Source organism: Cephus cinctus, unplaced genomic scaffold (assembly GCF_000341935.2).
Source record: "Cephus cinctus unplaced genomic scaffold, Ccin1 Ccin1_scaffold1891, whole genome shotgun sequence".
Classification (NCBI taxonomy): domain Eukaryota; kingdom Metazoa; phylum Arthropoda; class Insecta; order Hymenoptera; family Cephidae; genus Cephus; species Cephus cinctus.
This window is the reverse complement of record NW_014334049.1, coordinates 25,988-51,340: the sequence shown is the minus strand read 5'-3', so window position 1 is coordinate 51,340 and position 25,353 is coordinate 25,988. Positions and strand designations below refer to the sequence as shown.

Sequence of the window (25,353 nt, the reverse complement as noted above, 5' to 3'; positions counted from 1 at the left end):
TTTAGTCCTGCTTTTCAGGGAATAAAGTGGCTATTATAGCTCAGTCGTGAATAAAATTTATTTGCAGACACTATATGTATATAAAAAACAGTTCTTATAGGCAAATTATTCTGAAAATTTGTAAGTACAAGACATATCGTGTACAAATATACATTAAAATAATACACACAATTATTCTTCCTAACAGTTCGAAAATGAATTATCTGCTTATACGTGCTGCGTTGAGTATACTATACACAAAGATAACAGAGTTCAGTACAGACTAGTGGAAAAATGTGAGCGTTGCGTTGCCTACGTATTAGGTGGTCAGTTCTGGAAAAAGATTGGCTAGTAATTGATCTAAAAGCATATAAGCCAGATGTTTGTTGAGAGGAGCATTTTGCAATGGTTCTAATAAAGAATCCATTAGTTTGAACCATGTAGAATGTAATCCCACAAACCACCATGGGAGTAAAGAATATAGTCCCTCTTTAGCATTCTTATATTTATCCTTATTCTTTATATGCACCATAACGTCTTTCTTGTTAGATTTCGTACCACAAATATTGGAATGTAATAACTTCACCACAATGGCCGCACGACCGCCGCTTAATAACTTCACCAAAGTATTTTCAAGTAATCGATTCACCACAGGATCCAAATTGTTACGCGATAAAGAAGCCACCAGCCAAGAAACACGGCATACAGAATGAGATGTGTCCAAAAGACTTTCCACTGTTGAATAATAAAGATGTCATGATATACTGGTTGTTAATTGAAATTATATACCTACTACTTTCTAATTAGCTCAAAATACTTACGAGCTTCAGCAATACAAAAACTGGCTCCCTTAACGTGCTGTCGCTTTGATGCAACGTATGGAAAATCTTTAATTCTGGGATTCAAATTTAAATTATTGCCAAAGGGCCCACTTCCTAATAAATCACGACCCTTCTTCACAGTTTCATTGTAGTTCTTTTCACTCGTAGGTTCTACGCCAAGATCTGCGTGCTCATTCTTCAGATTAATCGATGCCAAGAAGGTGGACATAAATTTGTCTAAGTGTTGACCCTTCTCCTTGCGCAACTTGTGGGCCATACTCTGATATAGTACACCAATGTCAGGTGTGCTGTAGTTCGTGAAGTAAGGCTTCAGGTTGGGTGCCGTAAGGAATATGTGAAGGAGCTCACTACTCCTTAAGGTTGGCTTAGCCAGGAGCTTCTGCAGGAAGTCCTGATAGCGTTGTCTATTAGTATTTAAGGATGGATGCTGAGTCTTCCGAGTTGGCAATGGTGAATCGTTCAGCTCCCGATCTCCGTGGAACTCGGTGAGACGTGCACGCAAGTCGTAGAAGTCCACGTCCCTGCGGAGGACTGTCCAGGACTTGTCTTCGGCTACGCTATGCACTGCTACCATGTATAAGGGTTGAGCTCCTCCTCCGTCTACGTGAGGAACTGTTACTCGCCAGGTCGTTAAATCTCGGCCATATTCAGTTATATTACTATTGTCCTCGTTGTACGCCCTTGGTGAGCAGTCTACCTCTTCTGCCTGATACACTTGCTGGGATTGATACGGCGCCCCGTCTACAGCGGATGCTCTTAAGACTCCACGAATTTTACTAAACTGATTGCTCAATCGAGCTCCTACGCCTGCTCCACTTTTGAAATGATTGTTATTAATTTTAATTGTTTATTAGTTATTAGCAAACTCTTAGCATATTGCGATTTTCTGATATCAATGGGAATTTAATCAGACTTACCTCATTTGACCTGATGCTCTTGTGGGGATACTGGATGTCTGTTGACCGCAAACCAGTTTATATAGCTGCAATATAGTTTTAATGTTAAGCGGTATATTAAGACTGCGTACTATTTATTGAATTTTATATGAAAAGGATGTCGTACTTCGTAACTGTGATGAAATAAGGGTAGGCAAGTGACTTCTAGCAATGCGTGAGCTTCTTGATGAGCTTGATAAAGAGGTCTAGAAGTTCTCAGTTCCTGAATCTTTGATGGTCCACTTTCTAGAACTAAGATTGTCATTCAATTAATGATTCTTAATAACATGTATACTATAGACACTTTGATATGTAAATTAATTGACGAATCAAGAAAACATTAGAAACTAACTTTGTCGCATGCCCATTGAAATGTGTAATGGCAGATGTAAATAATCTGGACCCTCAGGATTGAGGTACGTTGAGTATAAGTTCTGTGCATCAATAAACAGATTCTCTTCCGTTTCTGGTGACATCTCAGGATTTAACATTCGTTTACTCAGGTCGTCTAAAATAGGTTTTGTTAATCATTATATATCTGCATTTCGTTATATAGATTAAAATTTATGGATGCCCTTCAAACTTGTTGAATTCACCTACGTACCTATGTCCAAACAAAACTGCAACAAATTTACTGGACCTGCTTCCTTGATGTGTTGCATAAATAAATAAAGCAGCTGAGGGTTATGCAAAATATCTTCCAAACTAGGTTTCAGGGGATCAATTTCAGTTTGCATAATCATCGGTGGTGTAACCCAAGAGTATAGTAATGGTACACTAATAGAATCTATTGTTTCGGATAAAGTGCCCTCGTGATGTGTCGACAAGACAATTAAGGTATTTATATTGTCAGGGTCTGCTAGTGCATCCATAGCCGGCAACAAGACCCAATTCGCCAGAATTTCTCTTAGAATTACCTGAGAGCATAATGTTAATATTAATTGACAAGTGTCAATTGCATAATCTTATTGTAAAAAAACTTACCCTATTATTGGTAGAAATATGTGTGGTAGGTAACAGATGTGGCATAAGAGCTGTGACCAGTCCTCTTAAATAATTTAATTCCTCTTCGCGAGAATATGCTGCTGGATGAACTTTAGATCCCAAATAATCACCTACGTAATCCTGAGGACTGCCACCCTGACTCTTTGAACGTTTTATTAGTGCTTTCCAATCCTGAGCATGATGTAATGCAACAGGTATGAGATTATTAAAAATAATCCCTGCAAGATTCACAGAGAACAATCTTCCTGCAATGTTTCTGGCAGCTGTTGCTATAGTTATTTTCAGTTGCTGTAGAAAAGTCTCATCTGATGATAAATCTGAATACCAGGTACAAACATAAGTTTGTAACAATTGCTCCAGCAACTATAAATAGAAAATACCATTGAAATGTTGTTTAAAAATATTAATATGACTAAACAAAGCTTATAAAATTACTTCTTCCAAAGCATCGTCGAAGTCCTTTGGCACTTTTATACGAGTATTATATTGTGATGGTCGATGTCTTTTACATCCGTTACCACCACATACTCCACATGATTCTTTCATATCAACCTTTAAATCTGGTAGTACTTTTGTAGCTCCAAAACTTATACCAAAGTAATGTAACAAACGTAAACCCCATATAAGTCCAGCTACATAGAAGCCACTGATTAGAAACAGCCATACTATACTGAAACAAGAAATACGTTTTTAATTGATAAATGTTTAAACATTAGCTAAATGAAAAACTGATACAAGAAACAAATAAAACTACTATAAACTATTTAAGATAAATAACAGAAAGATTTTTTTTCTTGAATTTTCATGTACATAATCCAATTCGTTACTAGAAAAAAAAATGAAACAATAGAGTTTATATTGTAATTATAAACAATCAAAATAATTACCAGCTGATCAAATTCTGTCATGTGTCTAGACTGAAAAACAAACCTGTCAATAGCTGCCAAAAATGTTGCCGTTGTTATCGCTATCAACATGAGAGACCATTCTATTTTATCACCAATTAACAATGCCATGTTTTTAAATATTAAAAATAAGAAATACAAATACTCAACGGGTTAAATGAAATTCTTTTGGACGTAACAATGAAATAAAACAGAATGTTTTAAAGATTTATTGTTGCCTTTGAATTCGGGAATGTTTATTCACCACACAATAACCGTCCATTCTAAGTAGATGAATGGTAAATTGTTTTTGAAAGAAAATTGTTACAATTTTTCTGTGATTGTTATAAAAATTCATGCAATCAGTAAATATAACAGAACAAAGTGCACATAAAAATCAGAAGTATTTGCTCCAATTTTCTGTTGTCTATTTACACCGTCATGAGGCGCTGTCTCCGCCTAATTGTTTCCAGTTGTTTCTGATCAGGAATTGTTGTGAAATGTCGTCAACGAAATACAGTGAGCTATTAGACACGCGAATATTAACTGGTAAACGAAATTTCAACAATTGCCTGGAATGTTAAGCGTGTCAGAACGGTAAGAATGAGTGAAATTTACGTCTCAAAGAATTTCTTGTAAAGTTTAATGAACTTTTTAGGAGGACAGGGTTACCAAAAGATATATGCAAATGACCTGCAAACAATTGGTCAAAGTTCAAGAGACTCGCCTGTTTTGACTGTTTTGATTTTGACATGCAAATTGCTGATTGAAATGAATAATTTTAACTGTAAATAGTAAACACATATATTTAATACACTTTGACTGTAAAAGTAGAAATATTTTGTTGTCTGGTGTACAACCTATCTGGTCATTTCCAAAAATAATGTACTTTGATTTATAAACTAAATTGTACAAAGATTTTTTTCTTTGCTCTCATTCAATAATAGATTGTGTAAGTTATTATTAGCAGGACTAATGTTGGTGTTTGATTGATCGGTATAAAATTTAAGATGTAATATATTGCTGTGTTATATTATAAATGATTTAATTAGATATTTATACATAGTTGATCTTTTGCAGAAGATTGCTGCTACACTGTACATATCGCTATGAGACTTCTCACATACAATACTTAACGGATGTCCCAGCCAGCAGGCTAAGGCTTTTGTAGCCTACTGGGGGCTCCGTTACTCATTAGCGATGACCAATGAGCCAACGGATAGTACTGCGTCATATTCGCAATTAAGTCCTAGGAATTTGAACACAGTCAGCATCTTCTATGCACCGCTAACTTCGTTTGCTGGTGTGTATCCTCTTCCTAACTCCCATTTCCGTTTATCCTGTATAGTAGACATCATAACTTATTCAAGTCTTCTGTTCTCTCCTTGGACAAATTTAATATTGATGCATCCTGTGTAAACAAGCATCATACTCTACTATATATTCATATCCCATTCATTTGTATTTTTTTATCCTTAACATAATTCACGTTCCATTTGTCTCGCCAAAAACACATCAACCATGACCCTGAGATCATTTCCTGGTACGTAAAATAAAGTATAATTGTCTATCGTGCATGTTACTGAATACAGCACAAGACATAAGATTATATCATGCCTATACTCATTGCAGCAATACTCCTCAAAAACCAAGCATTACAGCTCACTGTTATCATTTAAATAAAAAATGTAATAGATAAAGTAGTTTTATCACTAATCTTCATGTCATCCATTATCTTAACGTATCATTTAGTTTTTTCTTTATCAAATGGTTAAAATTAGTATAAACGGTAATGGCTGTGTTAATTAAAGCCTTAATCATGTTACAGAGATGTGGTACCAGATATTTCTATGGGCATTATTCTCATCCATCTTTGTCCATACAATTGCAGCTGCCATCTGTTTTGCAACATTACGCAAGCATAAATATGGAAAGTGAGTAAATCCCACTTGATTGATCGATCAACTTTAAAACTTAAAGTAATATAAACAATGCAATCTGAAGGTAAAGCAAAATATAGACTATCATTCCTGTTATTTTTCAACAGATTCTTCCCTCTTCTGATTATAATAATGGGCGTATTACTCCCATTAACATCTGGTGTACTCAGTTCCGCTGCAGTGGCATTTGTTTATCGAGCATCAAGTTATCAAATGCCACCATTATACGCTCTTCTATGGGGCATTGGACAGACTGTAATGGCGGGCTGTGTAGGATTCACCCGAATTTTGGCCACACTATAATATCTCAAGTAATATTAATTTATAAAAGTCAAAAAGTTTCATCATAAGTCGTCCTTTTGACGCACGCACCTTTCGCAGTTCAGGTATTTATCGCGTTAATATATAAAATCGCTCCACGCATTTCGCTTAGGTAAATGCAGATGTGCGAATGTATACCCGCATGTCAAGGAATACAGAAATAACGTGCAAATATAAGTAAATGCTTCTCCTGGAATCACCATAATTTTTCACGTGAAAAATCTTAAATGCAATAACAATTTGTCAAGGGCTTTCATGTTCCTTGGTTCCATAAAACATATCCTAATCGTTGTATACAACTCCTTAATTAGCCTATTGACTATAATTGGCTTTTAAATTTATTCGCCATGAGTATTAGAATTCCTCAAAATCTGAGAACTTGTAAGTTCCCTGACTTCTCTTAGTAAATGGGTCATACAGCGATCGAAAGACTAAATAAATTGTACATTATAAGCTAGTAGCTATTATTGTCACATAGGCTAGATGGACCGAATTTTGTAAATTGCCATTTGTAATATTCATTGACTTAAATTGTCACTGCGAAAAATCATTTAATAACGTTAATACACATCCAGAGTAAACAGATATACATACGGTACTTGGATATTTCGTTCTCTATTTTTTGGTATGAATTATCCAGCTGTATCTGGGACATTTATTTATTGCACAAAATAAATTTTCTACAATGGCAGCTTAAACGGGTGAACCTACAGTGAATAATAGAAAAGTTCTTCAGTGTATACTAAGTGTTTTGCGCGACGAATTATTTGTTTCGTTATTAGCTCACTCCAGTCTTTCACTAGATTCATTATATTTTATACAGTACTGCCAGAACTTTTAATTACGTTTTCTTAATTATAATCTTTGCACTTTGAAACATTTGTTTTACATTATTCTCTAAGAACATCATTAGTTCAACGAGTACGTTGACAAAACCAGTTCCCATTTTAATTTCTACTCACAACGTATATGGTATAACATTTCTTATAGTATATTTTTTTATCAGACATGACACAACGAATATATACAGAAGCAAATTGCTTCTATATGTCCTCTATTTGAATTGTATTCATGCAGCATATAGTAATGCAAAAGTCAATATTTCTTTAAGACTGTCAAACAAAAAGATAAGAATAAAATTGAAAAATACAATTTTAAAAAAAGGATTATTAGTATGTCCTCTATACAATTATCGCATACCCAACTGTATAGACATACTGATTGTTTGATGCAACTACATTTATAATTAACTTATTAAAATTCTTTGGAATAATGAAATAGTGCAAGTTTACTATAAGAGACATAATTTTATTGTACTGGTGTCGATACTGATATTGGGAACAGGTGATGTACACGTTACAGCGTATGGATAATGTATTTATATTGAATTTATTATTTTAAGCAAATGATTATTGTATATTTAATCCATGGTATTTAGCAAACATATGTAAATATATACCTCACAAGACTATTATAATTTAATATAACTGTTTTGAAATAGTGCTTGGGTTTATAATTAACTTTAAGTAGATTTAATTCAAAGACATCATAGGCAGAATGCAAAGAGTTGTATTACTGATACTTATTGTATCCTGTGGAACACGAATCAGTGCAAGAACATTGTGTTATTATTGGGTCATGTAATACATTATTGTAATTTATTGTATATAATCTCGTTAAAGAATATTTGCATATACATTTTTTTTAATGTGATCCTAAACATTCAATAATTTTTTGTACCTACAATATTGATTACCATATGAAATTTTATGCCAGACATAAATATAATCTATTAGACAATATTCATACTACTCTGGATTATTTCAACGTTTTGATAATAATGATAAACGTTTCTAGGAGAATATAATTTATAAAACGTGACTCTGTTATTTTAAAAGTGACAATTTTTCATTCGCAATATGCATATACTGTGTAAATCATTGATTTTCCTATGCAATAAGATGATATACATAGAAGAGTGAATGTATTATTATACTTCAATATTTTATATAATATGCCTTTCATTATTCCCTCATCAGCGTATATTATTTTCTGTTTCATTAATTTATTTATATTTTTATACTCCAAAATATTAAATGTTAGACTATACACACATAGCAACATCTTTGGTCATACTAATGTACCTACCTAAATCAAAGTATTCAGTATATATATAAGTGATAAGTATATATATCAGTGATTCAGATATTGTACTGTGCGGCTTTCAACCGCTTATTACACTTTGTTTATTACCTACAATTTATTGTTCCATAATAAAATAATCGTGTTTTCTATAACTCAGACCGCAGTTAAACGTAATTGTGTTGTAAATGGAAGAAACTCGTCAATTTAATATGATGTGAACTAAAAGTTTTGCGGTCCATAACATGAAAAATAGGTTATTCCTGTAGAATTGTAACATTATGTCTTTCAAAGGTGTTTACGTGGATAATAAACCGGGTAAGTTTTACTACTAAATGTATTGTGTATTAATTAATAAGACAAACTTAACAATAACAATTGATATATTATAGGTGAATACAAAACTGATAACGATATTAAAAAAATACAATTACTGTGTTTTGATTTGACAAACTACACTGTCAAGTCACAATTACTTTTGTGCAGTTTAGGTGTATTTGTGTTTTTTATCTTGTATGGATATCTGCAGGTATTTATAGTAAATTTTCTTGTAACATTATCATTGTATTAATACTTACTCATATCATTAATATAATTGTTTAACAGGAATTAATATTCACCTTGGATGGGTTCAGACCCTATGGCTGGTATTTAACTTTAATTCAATTCGGTTATTACACCGTTTTTGGACTAATAGAATGTCGTGTTAAGCATATTGTTCGAAAAATATCCATTGGAACATATTTATTGTTAGCCTTATTGACCCTTGGCACAATGGGATTTTCAAATTCTTCCCTGGGCTATCTCAATTATCCTACTCAGGTTCGTAATAAAGCTTCTTTATATTGACTAACACTAATAACATGAATTGTTGTTTACATATAACAAAGATAAAATTTCTTTACATAGGTGATATTTAAATGCTGCAAATTAATTCCTGTAATGGTTGGCAGTATTTTAATCCAAGGAAAAAAATATAGGTTGCTAGACTTTCTAGCAGCTAGCTTAATGTGCATAGGCCTAATCCTTTTTACCCTTGCTGACAGCATGATTTCACCACGATTTGACTTCATTGGAGTGGTTATGATCAGTTGTGCATTATTGTGCGATGCAATCATTGGAAATGTACAAGAAAAAGCAATGCGGCAGTACAAAGGGACTAACACAGAAGTTGTATTATACTCATATAGTATTGGGTTCTTATACTTGCTGTTGATCCTTTTACTGACAGGTGATTTTGTAAAAGGCGTATCCTTTTGTGCCAAGGTAATTTTTAATAAAATGCATATGCTTATTACGTTTAAAACTTCTTATGAGAATTACTACAGACAAGAATTTCAGCATCCCGTGGAAGTGTATGGATATGGTCTACTATTTTCACTCTGTGGATACCTTGGCATTCAGATTGTCCTAACTCTGGTCCAATGCTGTGGTGCCTTCGTAGCCGCAACAGTAACAACTTGTCGAAAAGCCGTATCCATTATTATCAGTTTCATGTTTTTCTATAAACCATTTTCATTTCAGTATCTTTGGTCGGGATTACTAGTGATTCTGGGAATTTACCTAAACATTTATAGTAAACAAGGAAATTCTAAGAGTGACCTGCGTGAAATATGGATAAAACTGAAGAGATGTTGGAGCAACCAGAATCGTATACAGAGACAGTTGATGGCTAATGTGTAAAAAAAAATATAATTTGTATTTGCTCTGTACGTACAAGCACAGCTATACTTGGTCTGCACATATGAAAATGGACGAATATTTTTTTTATCTACGGTACTTTTATTGCCTACCATGAATATTCTTTGCACATTTTGTTCTATATGTATATTCCCATTCGTGCTTACAAGATTAATATATATATGTATAGTATTAATACGTACATAGTAAATACAATTAAAAGGAAGTGTAATCTCAGATTCTATATTGATATTAAAAATCTTTTTTTGCATACGTGTAAATCGTTTATTTGCAGAAATAACTCTTATGTGGCGTGGATCCAAGTCCCAACATACCCAGTCTCAACAGTTCATTCATTTTTGTATCCATAGGATTATGGAAAGACAACTTTCTTCGTCACCGCGCATATAACATGCGCTTGCACTCAACTAGATTTGTCGATTTTCTTCTTTGATACGAAAGCGAATGTACTTTCTGGAATGTTCATAAAAAATTGTCTTGGTGTAACAGTTTTCTTGACACCAGCAGAAGGAATTGTAAAATCTATACCCTGTTCTTCCATCTTTCCAAAAATTTGGAGAGGATGACCAAAGAAATCTGGTTCATTTGGATGGGGTACTAAAAGAGGACTATTATAATCTACTAATGACTCACTCTCGCTTGTTGTGTCGTCTTTACAAGATAGACATCGTGAATCATCAGAAACTGATTCACACTGAGAATTGCTTTCGATAGGGCTATTTTCTTTAGCAATTGTGTTTTCAATATATAAATCCTCCACACGAATCACTTCATTTTTAATTAATCCAGATATCAAGGCATTTCTTGAAAACATTTGAATACCTGTCTGTTCATTTTCTGGCTTTACAGAACAGGAATTATCCTCTATAATATTTATATTATTTAAATCAATATCTGAAGTGGATGTATCATAACTAGGAATGTCATAATTCATCGAAGTGCTTTCTTCAAGATATTTCATATCATTGACATTTACAGTATTAAGTTTTTGTAACTGTCGAAATCTTAAATGTTGTTCAATGGATTCATTGGAATAATCAATACCACCATTGACCTGAAAAAAAAAATAATCACATAATTAATAAACTAATGATTTTAATAATATTTAGAAAGGCATTTGAGAAGCTTATTAATCATTACTTACTTCTATTACATTGGATATCACTTCGTCTTGGCAGGTGAAGATTTTAGATATAGAAGAATAATGGTTAGATGGATCCTCATCTGGCTAAACAAGATGATTTTTACACAATTTTCATAGAGAAGTTTATATAAAAATGCAATAGTTCAATAAAGAAAGTACTAAATACCTCAAAGTTTACATTGGTAAAACGTTTTTCATTTGGACGAGAATTTTTGGTTTGGCTCCTGGACTTTACATGCCAGTTTGAATTATGAGATGGATTAATTTTCGTAGCTCGTTTAATGTCCTCCCTCAAATCCATTATTATATCTAAACAATATACTGTAAAGTCAATTATTTTAATTAGAATAATACTCGAACGTTTCTATTTCGCATATGACACAACTTTATATGAATTTCAGGTTATATGTTATTACAGACAATATGCGTATTTAGACTGTAAACAAAAATTAGTACGGTACGAAAAATACCGATTTCTAAAAGAAACTCTACTCTAGACAAAGCGATATTGCGAAAACAGAATATATTGATTATAATTTAAAAAGCTAATAATTTAAAAAACATATACCTTTAAAGCAATATAAACCTTTGCCGATCTTTGGCAATGCTTGACTGTACCGAAGCAAACTAACGCCAAACTAATGGATACTAAACGAAGAATGACAAAGAATTATAGAATCACAGGCCTGGCTCAATTAACGGAATGTGTTTACTAAAGTTTACTATTTAAACTGTGAAACAGAATTGTCACTTTAACTTCTCGTACACCAATTTAAATGATCCGATTAATTTTAAAATTATTACTTCAAGAGCAGTTGTCATAACAGAATCTAAAATTTCATATTTTTTGTTCATACTTCGCATCATCTTACAACACTTTCGCAGAACTCAATCCTATTCCTCCTACTGCCTCCTATACACACAATGGTTGTGTTCAGCGGAACACCACTTAGGAAACAAATACATTTGATTGGTTCAATTCTATACCTTTTGCAAATTTACTACCAAATAATCCGTCAAAAGCTCTTGCTCGCCAGCATTGCTGCTAAATACATATAACCAACGGCTGTGTCAGCAGAACAAATTGCTGAGAGAGCAAATATGTTTGAATGGTCATTTAATTGTGAAAGTCTTGCAACAATTTGTTATAAGTCACTTGATTAGTAAGTTTGGCTTACTTTTTATCTTGTATTCCCATTCGACTGTCATGTTGCTCTACCTGTCGAATGGAAATCGAGCCTGGGATCCGGGAATGAGCGGAGTATTTAAACTCTGTTGAGAAGTAACACTAATGTTCTTTTATTAACACAAGAAACTTTGATGGTGATTTGAACTGATACAACACTTTTCTCAATCTTGGAAGGTTGCACTTTCGGGACGGAGTAGTGATAAATCACACTTATTGATTGTTACTAATTATCCTGTTTGTAACACGCCGTGCATTTAATATCACTTGACACACGAACGACTCTAGTCAAATTCAACGAACGTGATTCTTTGCTATAATAGAGTATAATACAATTGAACTTTGCACACATACAATATGTATATCTATAATCTTATTGAAAACCCTTCACGTATTATTTATTGAAGATTTTCAAGGATAATTATCATTTGTTAGATTTGCACTGTGTTGCAATTTTATATTAAAAATATGCCTGAGACTCACTAAACTACAGTGAAGTACCTGTAGATCGTATTTTTGCCTACTGCTGCACTAATGGCTATATATTATTTACCATTCCGTATTCAAGGTGAATGCACAAGCACACGATATCCAGGATATATTTAATGAGTGCTCCGACGTCAGTTCAGAATTGCGGAGAAAGTTATTTTGATTTTCAAAATCTAAACTGAGACACGCAGCCGTACAACAGTCGACTGAGCAGTGTACAAACTCTCAAGTAGAATAACATGCGTGTGGAACACCTCAATAAATCCTATGTCAATATATCTATAAAATATAACTACTTCCGGTGATGATTAATTGGTCATAACATACAGTGGTTTTTAACGTCCAAGAAATAATAACGTGAGTGCAGGAAACAGAAGTATTCCAAGACTTCCGTTTATCAGTGACGTGGCTCCACTTCCATCCCAACAGAAATCTAGGCTGCATTCAAAAGCTTCTTTGCCCAATTTATTTTTTAGATACTCCCAATCGCAGAGACCCACGTCGCATCCTTGGAAGAGCAGAGGCTTTTCGGCCACGTAGAACATTACTTTGTTGGGAGAATCTGACGTTGTGCACCTGAAATGAAAAAAAATGAACAGTTATAATGCGTGAGTTTAATTTCCCTTACTTTTCATACATTTGAACTCCTTTTAGAAGTAATTTTTGCTACAATAATTTCCAACAGAAACACAATGAAGGCTATTAAATGGCCGCAACCAAGGACCACGCAGAGGTCCCATATAAACTTGCGTTGTTGCTCTCGATTTTCAAATTTCTTCTGCTTTTCCATTTTGTAAAAATGGCTAGCATCCGCCTCGACTTCGTTATCACGCCACTTCTTCGTCAATCCTCCTTCCAGTAAGTGACGTAAAAACTTGTTGAATTTATCGACGTAAGGCGAGTTCTTATGGAATACATATGTCTGCAGTGTTAGCCAAAAGCAGGGTTGCATAATTTCGAATCGTAATTCATCGTCTTGAACATTTTTCAAATAATTATTGATTTTATGCACCGTCACTTCAGCCTCCTTAAACCACATTAGACACGTTGTATTTCTGTATGTTACCATATCAACGATGCATTGAGTTAGGTTATCGTAAATAATTGCCTTGTTCTTCAAGTTCAAAAGCGGCCCAGTAGCAATTTTAAATACATTATTATAAAGATTCCTGTTCACAACCGGAATAAGACCGGATTTATCCAGCTCGTCAAAGGACCGAATGTGTATCGGCTTGCTGTTAATAGTAAATGTTTCTGTCAAGATTGAGTAAGCCACTGACGAATAACTAATGGATATTAATATAACAATGCCAAACGCAATTCTTTCTTTCAATACATATGGTTTTCTTGACACTGGCATTCCGCAGAGTATGATAAATACGTTAGCTGGATTCCATATACGGTTTGGAAATTTAAATACGATCGACAAAATCCATGAAATTATTACAATTGCAAAAGTCCACAGTAATGAAATGATTACGTGATGAGATACTTTAACTTCAACGTTCGTATACAGTGGCACTAAAGCACAATATTTTTCTGACTCCACAAATATACTGTTTTGAATACCTTTTAACTGTTCGCGGTTAAGATACATCACATGGTTTATCAAGAGTTCACTCTTTCCTTCTGCAACGCGAATTCTACTCCTATATTTTTTGTGGTTATGATATTTGTTAGTTATATTTTCACATTGACGTATGACCGCACTGGCATTAATAAATTGAAAAAAGGTTTTGAATATGTAACCATCTCGACCGGATAACTTGCATTTTCTATTTAATCTAACAGATTTATTCCAAGGTACAATTACGGCTTCCACTGTAATTTTACTTTTTTGAATATTGCGAAGCTTCTCTGGGAACCACGTCACGTCTGGAGAATACAAACGCTTTGTATAGCTCTGCACAAACTCATTGTATTGATGAACAATCATCTTATTCACTTCAGAAGTTTGAGCAATCCCACCCCCATGAATTTTTCGAATAACCACTTCCAAAATTGTTACATCAAATAATTTCTTATTCCACATGAGTCCCATCAGAGGCTCAAGACTGTCGCTTTCAGATTGTAGAAATATGATCAGCAAGCATTTGGGTTTTTGAGTATTATCTGATATCTTTCGTGACAAGTCTATCAAGGTGAGATCCTTTAAAATCTGAGAGGAATTTCGTGCTTCATAAAGACCCACAATGAAGTTCATTTTGACCATATTATCCTTAGAAAGTATCGGTTGAGTATAATTGATTTTGTCATTCTGATTTTTAGCAATGCTGAGGATGTAAAATGGCACTGATTTAAAAATAGCTTTTGACAGTTCGTTAATTTCCCGAACCGCATCAGACCGTTCCAGTTCATGAGATAAGAAAGCCATTCGATAAGGATTTACATCTTTAATAATATTCTTCAAAATATTGCTCAGTCGATATGTTATTTTTAAATTTTCTCGTTCTTGCACGGTGCATGGCAAACTTGCGTAAAATAGCAGTAACACTTGCCACACGTACTTCATAGTGACGACTGCATGAAAAATACTGGCGACTCCTGACGTGAATGCAATTTTCTTTAAAAGGATTAGCACCATCCATATATCCCTTCTTTATCATAGATCTAGTTTGTAAACTGTACCTTTCGTGTCTGTGTATGGGCTATTTTTACAATGCTATTTTTTCAATAAGTCGTTGTGTACCAACACTATGCAAATTGCCATTCCGTTAATCCACTTTAACGGCTTACTTCAAATTGTATAACAATACTCTTCAGCGTCTCTATTTCATCGACGTTTCTGCATTCTCATGAAGATTAAATCGTGGCGACAGGATGCAATTCGATAATTGGATTGGTGCTGCTTTCGAAGTACGGAGAAAATTAATAATAAATTTGTTCAAACAGTCAGCAATCGTATTAGAGTTCTAAGCGAAGAGCTTATCTACGCAATCTTTACAAGAAATCTTTGTCACCCTGTATATTATATACAATCTGCCAATTTTTACCAAAACCCACAATGCAAGAACCGACCATGCAATACAATTACCGTATTGTAAAAATCATAATTCTCTGTGGTTAGTGCTTGCCTTGTATGATTAACTATGTTATATCAGGTTTATTGCTGAATTTAAGCACCCAATAATTGGTATTACTAGGTGTTCGACAATTAGTAATGGTTTCTCGTTTGGTAGGTTCATAACAAGATAATAAATCACAGGGTAGAATAGAAATATTATTCTATATTATATAGGACATTTAAAACTCACTTGTAAAATACAGCAACGATGTTGGTAGCGAAAGAACCAATTTCAGAAGTTCTCCAAAGACGTTTAGACATCTCCTTGTAATTGGAGGCTGTCAAGGGTACTTTATCTTTGGCGATTCCCAAAGCAGTCATGGTGGTTTGCAAAGAGCCTGAATGAGTGAAGTAAAAGATACCCTTGGGTTGATGAGAATACTCAGATCCCTCGAGTTTTCTAAAATTAAGGAAACAACATTTCAACTTTATAACAATCGTCAGGGTCCATATGGTGTTAAATATATTTTATAATCTAGTAAAACTTACTGAAAGTGCTGGAACATATCCTGTAATGGTGGACATCCTACACGAGCATTAATCTCTCTAGATGGACCCGTGTAATAATAATAGTACAGATCCTCCTGGTACTCCAGTATCTGGAGTTCGTCTACAGTGAATACCGCGCACCAGGGTGATACCTTCGTCACGTTCCATGCTTTCTCATACCGGCACATGTCATACATCAGACCCACGGATGCTGGATAAAAAATTAAACGACTGTAGAAAATCCTGTATCAATACAACACTAAGTTAATTGAACATTCTTAAAAATGTATCCTTACTCGTGGTGATGTTGTAGCGAAATCCTAAACGGCGACTTACATTGTGCAAAAGATTCTCAATCTCTATGCCATTTCCAAATTTACTGGATTCCTCAAAAACTGATGGATCGTTTAAGGTCTCTTGATAAGAATCGCATACCTTGTACGCCTAAATATAAAATTTCAGTTGATATACCAATTAAGGAATATTCATTAAATTCGACAAGTGATAACTAAAATTTACTTATTTACTTTCAACAGTGTATCATTCGCTGGTGTATGCTCAGGAGTGACAGCATTGGAACTTCCAAAGAGACCATGCATGAATGATGTCAAGCTAGCTTTGGTACGTTGACTGTCCGTTGACCTGAACTGAAAAATCAATAATTTTATTATTGAGCAGCCTAATTTTAAAAAGCACCAAGCTAAGTGGGGAAACCTTTTAACCATACCTTATAATTAGTGGATGTGATATTGGCTGCGCTTGGTTGCAGAAGCTCTGGAAAATTGGTCTGAAGGCGACGTGCCAGAAGTTTCAAATCTTCTTCTCCTTGGACTGTCAGATACTGAGCCATGTCCTCGGTCAAATTTTGTATGCTGTTCCATGATTGTAGATTCTTAAGATCTTTGTCGCACAGATTACCGACTGTAACGTGTAACACATTTCTTAGAACAATACCGTATGTAAGTCACGAAGAATGTTTCTGAATTTCTAATTATTAATCGAGCTTGCTTGAAAACAAATTAAGCGACTAGATTAGCAGGAACCATAAGTTTAATTCGAATTGTATAATCTACCTAATCCAGTAATACCATAAGTGGATTTAAGCATCAGATTGATACTGGATGGAGGGATATTATCTATCATTATTTTGTCATGCTAATTCAACGTGCGGGTATAGTATCTGTACCTAACGGTATACCAATGAAACAGCACCATTAAAATCCGATGACTTTAGTCGCTAATCAACTTACATCCACGAATCTCATGATTATAGATTATTTGATCACGTAGCTTTGGCAGCGTATGTAACTTCGTTATCGTTGACTTCTTTGGATAGCGCGTTCCGTGTCTTGCCAGCATCCAAATTTGCACTGGATTACAATCTGCGAAATAATAAGATTTCCATTACTCAAAATCCACAAAAGTATACATAATTAGTAATAAAACTAAAATTTCAATAGATTCTCTCTCAAGGTTCCCCTCAGCTACCGGTTGCACCATCTATTCAGCTTCACCTTGTACACTAATTCATTATCTTTCACTCACCCTACTATAGATCCCTAGCCTGTTTAACAGCCAAATACTAAAATTGAGTAATCTCTTAATTTACAAATAGTTACATCTAACGATCCGTTATCCCCTGGACTTTAAACAGTCATGGTGCAATAAGCATACACTGTAATGTGTAAATACAAAAATTTAACACGTCACAGTGTATCAATATCTACTAGTACACTAAGTAAAAAAAGTTTTTATCTAGTAGAAGCTAACAAGACACCATAAGTGGTAAATGAGCTAATCCTCTATCAAGTTAGTATACAATGTTATTCAATCCAAACGTACCACCTGAAGCTAGACCCATATAATCCTTGTAGTAATAATAATTCTATAGTAAACTATAGTACATTTTTTTAAGATATTCGTTTTTTCATCCAATTTTGAGAAAGCAAAATGTACCATTCAAATGAAACTCCCTACATGGTTATTCTTCTGTTAATGACAATATATAAAAAATACAATAAAATTCAACATGCAGTGAACGTATATTCAGATATGCACCAGCATAAAATAGTATTCTTTTCCAATGCATCGGCATTTCATGAGAATAAACCATTCACGAAATTTCATTTCAATGGTTATTGTTTCTGCCGCAGTCAAAAAATCAAATACCTGTGTTGTATATATCTATATCAGTGAGCCACAGGTATACATCCAATGTAATTAAACTATAATTCGACTCCGATGGTAACATAGCCAATATATGGTACATTTGGTTTTCTGACCATTGGGTCTACTAAATCTACTACAAGTGTAAATATACTTACTTGGTATAGTTTGGTATCGCGTTTTGCCACCATGAACAAATTGATAAGCGGTTTTCGTAGCCATGTATAGATATGGATTGTCATCGTCCGCATAACAATAGTCATGATCACGTGCGATAATCTGACTGCTCAGAAATGCCACGATAGTCAGCGGCAACAGCATCTTGTTTATGTTTCTTGTTCAATTTCACTCGGTATGTACTCTGTCCCCTTTGTCGTTGCCAAACTGTAACAAAACATATAAGAATTATTAGCAATATGCTTTTTCTCTTCCACTTTCTTCACCCATCGATTCGACGTTAGTCGATTCTCGCTTTACAAGCTCCGAACTCTCGTAACGTACGATTGTCTTATGTTAGAGCCACTGTACGATACTATATATATTTATATTAATTTTGAAATACTTTTTCTTAACGATTTTCAATCCAACTTTCACATACTTGATCTCGCAAATCACTTCTACCTGAAAGGTCTATACTTTATGATAAATATATATATATATATGAAGACTTAATCTGATCTTATTATTTTATATAAACGATAGATTCGATGGATATCGATCGATCTTTTTTAGTTGTGAGATATGAAATTCAATTTTTTTTTTAATTACTTGTACTTAATACGAAATTTTTCTCTGAGTAAATTCACGATAAGCCAATCTGTTTGATAAAAGTCATACGTGCCACTTTTTATTTGTCTTGCAATATTGTCTATGCAGTCAATGCGAAAGAAAGTGAAAGTGACATAATATGTATCAATAATATTGCACGTATTACACCATTTTTTCTTTTTTGTTGTACATATTAAAAAAAATTCTATACACCCAGAAGTCTTTACCACTCAACCGTACACACGGCGTAAGTGTGTCGCACGAAACTTCCAAAACTGGAGTATCGAATTCTACCTGCTAACTTGACGGCCAATAGCCACTTTAGCGCAGTCGTACTTCCATTTAATACAGTGGATGTATTTGCGATGATTATACGTGGCGTAAAATTTGTAACGGAAGAATTACCCTAGTTTCCTCTTTTAAAAATAACTTCGTCTATAAGCGTGTATAATGAATTAATAGATTGTTTTAGGTTAATTTGTTTCTCATTCATTTTTCACATATTCATTCTTAATTACGAATGCGAATCATCGATTGATCGATAGAGATGATATTGTGTTAAAGTCATAATTTTTTTAAAATTCGATTTAATTGAATTGTATTATAAACATCTAATAAGTTTCAATCTATCTTGTCGATTATTTCTTAAACGATAATCAAACCATTTTCATCTATATATAGAAATCAGATTAATCTGAAAAATAATAAATGGAGGAAATTAGCTGCGGGAATTTTTGTTTTGCATTATCGATAATTAAACAATGGATACTGTATTTATTGATCGAACCATGTTGTATTAATTATTCAATTGATTACCTGAACGTCTAGTCGATCCTTCAAGGACGTTTAGGTAGAACCAAACGAATCGTTGGAGAAAACCGATGCAAAGGCCAGCAAGAAAATAAATTATAAATTTCTGAATTTAACTTGAAATGGATATCGATAGGTTGTATATATTTTGTATGTATTTTAGTAATTTATTCAATGATATGGCTGTCTTTGGTTTATACAAATAAAACTCAGACAACCTTTATCAAATGGTCAAGGGTCAATTTTAAATCTTTTGATAAAGCACGGAGTCAGGTCATTTAGTATTTTTTTAATTTCACTTAGGTATGTATAAAGAAGCATCGGCTTTTCTTATATTTTATAGGTAGTAATACTATCAAGTTACTGGACGGATGTATTTACGTTATTTGGATGAAGATAGCAACATAGACAACAATTACGTGTATATGATGACAATTTGCAATTGTGAAAGGAAAAAATATCAAGTCGGAAATACCAATTGCATTATTGTAAATAAAGGATAAAGCAGGATTTAAAAAAAATGGTGTGTACGAGGCTTAAGGATAAATTACAATATTGTAACTAGACATGTGTAATACAGAGGATATACTTTGTCAATTGGTTCATTAATCTTATACAATGCTATGTGTATTTAGCGTTTGTGTAATTACTAATGTCATTATGTTTTCTATGAATTATACAATAAGAATTTTTAACGTCAATAGTTATCATTTCTGCATTTATCAATAATAATTGTTCGGTTGTTATTCTTATTTGTATTAGTGGCATTGTCAAAATTATCTTCGGCAAAGCCTGCCGATGATTATGCTTTAAAAATTACTGAGAGACGTACCAAAATAATTCCTCAATATTTCCTCAGAACCACAGGAAGAACCAGCAAGATCCAGCAGATAAATAGAAAACGTAGAACGCGATAAAAAAGTAAAATCAAAAAGTCACTGACAACCGAGCGAACGTCAACAATACCGTAAAATGAAATAACAATGACACCGAAACGATTTAAAAAAATAGGTCTATAAATCGCGGCGTTCAAACCGTCACGCTCAATAAATCCCCCGAGCGCGCCACCATCACTATTCAAAAATATAAGTTAAGAAGAAATTTTTCAAAGGTGCCACTCGCGTCTGTAAAACCGTTACGTTTCAATACACGGACGTTCAGTTGATTCCTCCTCGCCCAGTAATCGTTCACGAGTCAAAATACGAACTGGAAGTTGTACAAAGCCAGAGGCTTCTCCTTGCGAAAGCAATGAGAGACGGAACGCGGAAGAAGTCCGGGCGGAGTAATAGCCGACAGTAGCGGCAGGCAGACTTGATTTGGGGTCGACTGTTAAGGCCCAAAGAATTATGACGTCATGGATTCCTCGTTCGTCTTTGAGTCAACAGGTCACCGAACGTCACCTCCACGACGGCGACACACGAGAAGCTGCTCGCAAACTGTCGCTATGGTCACCGGTGTGTCATTACTTACATACTTGCTCTTTCTCGTTCCTTTCGTCACTTCATTACTTTTTTCTCTCTCTCCCTCTTTCTCACTCGCCAGGTTAGGTACGCATGCAAGTCCTCGCATTCATGCATGCCTATGGGTACTATACCTATTTACGTGTTCCTAGCTTACATCATACGTATACCACTCGCGTACCAGATCGTCCCACTCTCCTCTGCTCCTTCCCACATTACAAAACTCTTTTACACCGTTCTACTTGAACCTGGATCCCCTCTATCTTATACTCCCTCTACCTTTTCATGCTGCGAGACAAGGTAACAGTGTCTTTTAAACGTTGAAGGTTCCCCGTGTCTCGACCTGGTGCACTCTCATAAGGAGACAGATGATCCGTTAGTGAGAAAAAATGGAAGAAAATTTTCGAGGTTAACTAATCAACGGTGAAGATTATAGTGAAGCAGTTATTATACTCAGGTGATTGTCATTGATGACATTTGTTGATCATTATTATTATAATTCTATAATTAATTACTCTAATTAACTCTGTCTTCCACTTAGTGCCATGACCTTGGTCATGATTGCTTTCTTTATGAAAATCTCAAATTAATATTTATATTTATTATATACAGTTATAAGTTATGATCGTTGTTATACGTTACAGTTTAATATGCCATAATGGAAAAGTCATCTTCACGATGTATCTCAAATGTCAAGATCATCCTGGGCTCATTTAGAAATGCACGTGTATGTATCACCTGTTGATGCTATTGTTACCCTCGCTATATATGTATATTATGTATCGTAAAAGTAGGTCAAGATTACGTGCTACTGATTTTTACGGTACATCGAGCATAGTTATCAGGATTTCACAGGATGATCGTATCTAATAATAAACGCACGTGTTACACATCAGTCAGGTGCACAAACGCACGTGATTAAACCGGGAATAACCACGTGGGATATTTGAGATAACACAATCGAATGCTTTTCAAATGGAGAAGAAAATAACACGATCATTTCTGGGTTAAATTCTTAAGCTTTTTGTTAAGCTTAAAAGGAAATTCGAATCCTTACATAATATAATAATAGTTCAATTGTGATTTATATTACTGAAAAAAGAATCTTAATCTTGTATCAATGAAAATCTGATAAACGTAAACGTTAAAATATCGTACGTGTATTCGCTCATGAAACAATATACTATCTGTATATACAAATATACAGGGTGTCCCAAAATTACCTGACCAACGGGGTATGGCGGTGTTCGGGAGGCACCACTGATCACGAAAATGACCTTCCTTTTGTCCGGAAGTTCATAGTTTTTAAATGGGAGCAGGTCAAACTTGACCAATCAGAACGAGGCGTCAAGAGAAACGTAGGCACCTACGAACTCTGAGTTTTCTTCCCTCGCTTTTGTTTCTCGGTAGCTTGTTTCTTGTTTCCAATAGGCATGTCTTCGGCTGACGTCATCCTGCCCGAAGCCACCGAGAAACAAAAGCGAGGGAAGAAAACTCAGAGTTCGCCGGTGCCTACGTTTCTCTTGACGCCTTCCTCTGATTGGTCAACTTTGACCTGCTCCCATTTAAAAACTATGACCTTCCGGACAAATGGAAGGTCATTTTCGTGATCAGTGGTGCCTCCCGAACACCACCATACCCCGTTGGTCAGGTAATTGTGGGACACCCTGTATAGGTATATACAAATGTAAGCGTAGACCATTTATTGAGAGATTCTAACTTTCGAAAATCAAGTTTTCTTCTTCGCTTAGAATGATTTCACAGCGGCGCCGCAACGTTCACTCGTAATAAACACCGAATACGCAACAGTAGGCGTAGAAAGTTTGTGTTTCCAAGGTATAGGTCGAGTAGTTGTCCCTTTGAACGTCCCAGATAAATCCCATTGAGCTCTCTAAGGACTGGCTTGATTTTTCTATCAACGTTACAATCACCACGATTTTATATCTGAAAGCAGGTAAATCATTGGAAGAAAATTATATGTGGTATTGTATACAGTGACTATACCTATCGAATTCTAGTTTAAGTATCCTCTTGCGAATTTCACTACTGATTTCACTGCAGATCTTTGGCGCCTCAGTAGCATCGTATACAGCATCTTCCAAATGATTCGTCATTACCATCTCAACAATCTTATCCACAGGTTCAATTTTGAATGGATTGTATGATTCCAATCTGTAGGTGTTTTGATATCTTGCAGGCTGAAATATATTTGCTTTTATAAAATATTTTTAAACACACCTTCCTTTATCTTTTCACGTTAAATTATCATCTTTGATTAGCGAGTGTCTTCTAGAGTGACAAAAAATGACAAATGTTATTTATAAGATGTCGCACGCAATAAAAATAAAGTATAGTGAAAAAACTATAGAAAATATTGTGTGTTCATTGACTGTGATTGAACAATAATTAATAAATATAATTTTAAACTTGCATATGTAAATAATTACCTCGCCATTTTCGTCGCTCGTTCGATCTACAATATCTAATTGCATGGGCATGCTGATGATTTTGTTTCACATTTGATAAAGGCGTGATAAAATTTAATGTACTCAACCAAAATAATCATTCCAAGAGCACTCGAATTTTAATAAAATCTCAAACTCAAGCGAAATTTTCGTTGTAAAGTATTAAAGCCTTTGAAATCAAGATGGAGTCTTAGCGACCAAACAGGCAAACAGTAAATCGATTGTTACAGGATATATACAAACAAGCTTACAACCCTTAAATGGTAATTCTAATTTTTAAGCTAATCTTCGATCATTTGAATACTTCCAAGATATCTACAGTGTACAACCGTCGGCTATATAGATTCCAATGTTATCCCTTTAATCGATCTAACGGATGACAATGTGCGTAGGATGGCTGTTAAAAATTCCTTAAGCTTCTTAATAGACCTTCATATAAACGACCGATTGTCAGCATAAATACATTTAAGGCATCGTGCACTGAATATGTAATACATCATTCGCAAATATTAACCGTAGGATACTCGTCAGTGTACAAATAAAATGTTTAGAGTGCATTCAACTTTACCTTATGTTTCCGGTTTGTAGCGTAGAAATTTCCGGGCTTTTGAAATTTCGAACGATCGTCAGCATTACGTTTGAGCTGTAAAATCAAATAATCACAGAATCCAAATACATGGGATTTCTAATGATTGACTTTAAAAGTATTTCGTAAAGGAAGATGCGAATGTCACGATGCTATCCAACGTGTGGTATAATTATCCATTTTATAAAGATTACGTATTTAACTTCTGCATATATTCTACGTCACAGTATGATAATAATATGAATTATGTCACTAAGCCGAGTACAACGTGTCAACTAATTAGACATAATGATATAATTAGTTTTTAAATGACTCACGTATTTCCAAAAGCTTATGGCCATAGCTAAAACTCACTGCAAGAACGGAGCACTTTCGTGCTGGTTTCAAAGCAAAATGATTTCTACCGTTTAGCCGATCGACAAAAGGAAGCCAAGGTGAAAATAGACAATCCTGAGAAATGTTTACGAAACTGTCTGTTCTATAAATCATTCCTGACACCAAAATCACGCATCCGAAATTCGAAAAGGGTTCAATCCCGACCATCACGAAATCCGACGCATTGGCGTGACTTTTCAAATGGTCTATTAACCATGCAATGTCGCGGCACTCGGAAAATTCGTTCTAGCCCATTACAGATTTCATCATCATTCTCCAACGGTACAGAAATTTCTGCAAAAGTCACAAATTCGCACTGCAATTCTCAATGGCGAATCTAATTCGCATTTCCCTGCTTCTTGTCTTTCGTAAGCATTCTATAGTTGCGACATTATTTAGCGTTACCAATTGTTACGCCCTTGGATATTAAACCCATTTTAGTCACGCCATTTTATTGGTAGCAGCTTGTAAAGATAGTTCGTATATCACTCGATCATATGATTTAGAATCTCTAGTTATATATTTTGGGCTAAATCCATAGTTTCTAAATATTTTGGCTTCAATGGTCTCCATGAACATTGTACAAAATTTACGCCAAAATC

The 25,353-nt window shown here is 34.4% G+C and overlaps 6 protein-coding genes and 2 long non-coding RNA genes across 30 annotated transcripts; 4 read left to right on the top strand and 4 right to left on the bottom strand.

Moving 5' to 3' along the window:
- Positions 1-38: 38 nt before the first annotated feature.
- LOC107273944 (sorting nexin-14) lies at positions 39-4,051 on the bottom strand. 5 transcript variants are annotated; one of them, XM_025091231.1, is made up of 10 exons: positions 3,817-4,025; positions 3,649-3,728; positions 3,197-3,431; positions 2,741-3,124; positions 2,361-2,673; positions 2,109-2,264; positions 1,884-2,008; positions 1,739-1,803; positions 801-1,636; positions 39-714 (listed from the first exon to the last, which is right to left on the bottom strand). In XM_025091231.1, exons 3-10 carry the CDS (start codon positions 3,305-3,307, stop codon positions 299-301), a joined length of 2,406 nt encoding a protein of 801 aa, XP_024946999.1. In that variant the 5' UTR covers positions 3,308-3,431; positions 3,649-3,728; positions 3,817-4,025; the 3' UTR covers positions 39-298. The 5 variants fall into 5 exon arrangements, with proteins under 5 accessions (XP_024946999.1, XP_015608100.1, XP_015608099.1 ...); XM_015752614.2 differs by having other exon boundaries at positions 3,692-3,728; XM_015752613.2 differs by having other exon boundaries at positions 3,692-4,051.
- Positions 4,052-4,091: 40 nt separating this feature from the next.
- Positions 4,092-7,619, top strand: LOC107273950 (transmembrane protein 170A). Of its 3 annotated transcripts, XM_015752631.2 has the most exons (5): positions 4,095-4,242; positions 4,304-4,432; positions 4,726-4,948; positions 5,474-5,579; positions 5,693-7,619. In XM_015752631.2, exons 3-5 carry the CDS (start codon positions 4,846-4,848, stop codon positions 5,886-5,888), a joined length of 405 nt encoding a protein of 134 aa, XP_015608117.1. In that variant the 5' UTR covers positions 4,095-4,242; positions 4,304-4,432; positions 4,726-4,845; the 3' UTR covers positions 5,889-7,619. The 3 variants fall into 3 exon arrangements, with proteins under 3 accessions (XP_015608116.1, XP_015608117.1, XP_015608119.1); XM_015752630.2 differs by lacking the exon at positions 4,304-4,432 and having other exon boundaries at positions 4,092-4,242; XM_015752633.2 differs by lacking the exons at positions 4,095-4,242; positions 4,304-4,432 and having other exon boundaries at positions 4,810-5,188.
- Positions 7,620-8,083: 464 nt separating this feature from the next.
- On the top strand, positions 8,084-10,001 carry LOC107273948 (adenosine 3'-phospho 5'-phosphosulfate transporter 2). 4 transcript variants are annotated; one of them, XM_015752622.2, is made up of 6 exons: positions 8,091-8,366; positions 8,441-8,577; positions 8,655-8,870; positions 8,958-9,314; positions 9,390-9,500; positions 9,573-10,001. In XM_015752622.2, exons 1-6 carry the CDS (start codon positions 8,330-8,332, stop codon positions 9,729-9,731), a joined length of 1,017 nt encoding a protein of 338 aa, XP_015608108.1. In that variant the 5' UTR covers positions 8,091-8,329; the 3' UTR covers positions 9,732-10,001. The 4 variants fall into 4 exon arrangements, with proteins under 4 accessions (XP_024947013.1, XP_024947012.1, XP_015608108.1 ...); XM_025091245.1 differs by having other exon boundaries at positions 8,084-8,366; positions 8,958-9,500; XM_015752621.2 differs by having other exon boundaries at positions 8,097-8,366; positions 9,390-10,001.
- On the bottom strand, positions 9,994-12,171 carry LOC107273949. Of its 10 annotated transcripts, XM_015752629.2 has the most exons (5): positions 12,072-12,171; positions 11,060-11,214; positions 10,894-10,977; positions 10,383-10,803; positions 9,994-10,202 (listed from the first exon to the last, which is right to left on the bottom strand). In XM_015752629.2, exons 1-5 carry the CDS (start codon positions 12,100-12,102, stop codon positions 10,153-10,155), a joined length of 741 nt encoding a protein of 246 aa, XP_015608115.1. In that variant the 5' UTR covers positions 12,103-12,171; the 3' UTR covers positions 9,994-10,152. The 10 variants fall into 10 exon arrangements, with proteins under 10 accessions (XP_015608115.1, XP_015608109.1, XP_015608111.1 ...); XM_015752623.2 differs by having other exon boundaries at positions 9,994-10,803; XM_015752625.2 differs by having other exon boundaries at positions 9,994-10,803; positions 11,060-11,202; positions 12,072-12,144.
- LOC107273946 (multiple inositol polyphosphate phosphatase 1) lies at positions 12,149-21,298 on the bottom strand. Of its 4 annotated transcripts, XM_025091234.1 has the most exons (10): positions 20,698-21,297; positions 18,446-18,671; positions 17,372-17,503; positions 16,849-17,042; positions 16,649-16,768; positions 16,418-16,565; positions 16,122-16,332; positions 15,823-16,032; positions 12,896-13,144; positions 12,149-12,165 (listed from the first exon to the last, which is right to left on the bottom strand). In XM_025091234.1, the coding sequence occupies exons 2-9, from the start codon at positions 18,606-18,608 to the stop codon at positions 12,904-12,906; spliced, it is 1,419 nt and encodes a 472-aa protein (XP_024947002.1). In that variant the 5' UTR covers positions 18,609-18,671; positions 20,698-21,297; the 3' UTR covers positions 12,149-12,165; positions 12,896-12,903. The 4 variants fall into 4 exon arrangements, with proteins under 4 accessions (XP_024947002.1, XP_015608104.1, XP_024947001.1 ...); XM_015752618.2 differs by lacking the exon at positions 12,149-12,165 and having other exon boundaries at positions 12,173-13,144; positions 20,698-21,296; XM_025091235.1 differs by lacking the exons at positions 12,149-12,165; positions 12,896-13,144 and adding an exon at positions 15,018-15,413 and having other exon boundaries at positions 20,698-21,298.
- On the top strand, positions 16,959-20,462 carry LOC107273951. Its single transcript, XR_001539378.2, has 2 exons — positions 16,959-17,080; positions 20,209-20,462. It is a non-coding gene; the product is annotated as an uncharacterized LOC107273951 (long non-coding RNA).
- On the top strand, positions 21,179-22,584 carry LOC112495290. Its single transcript, XR_003061689.1, has 3 exons — positions 21,179-21,319; positions 21,652-21,782; positions 21,970-22,584. It is a non-coding gene; the product is annotated as an uncharacterized LOC112495290 (long non-coding RNA).
- A 369-nt stretch (positions 22,585-22,953) lies between these two features.
- LOC107273930 (tctex1 domain-containing protein 1-A) lies at positions 22,954-24,825 on the bottom strand. 2 transcript variants are annotated; one of them, XM_015752588.2, is made up of 4 exons: positions 24,694-24,825; positions 24,359-24,433; positions 23,330-23,523; positions 22,954-23,269 (listed from the first exon to the last, which is right to left on the bottom strand). In XM_015752588.2, exons 1-4 carry the CDS (start codon positions 24,715-24,717, stop codon positions 23,104-23,106), a joined length of 459 nt encoding a protein of 152 aa, XP_015608074.1. In that variant the 5' UTR covers positions 24,718-24,825; the 3' UTR covers positions 22,954-23,103. The 2 variants fall into 2 exon arrangements, with proteins under 2 accessions (XP_015608074.1, XP_015608075.1); XM_015752589.2 differs by lacking the exons at positions 24,359-24,433; positions 24,694-24,825 and adding an exon at positions 23,773-24,329 and having other exon boundaries at positions 23,104-23,269.
- Between the last annotated feature and the right edge of the window lie 528 nt (positions 24,826-25,353).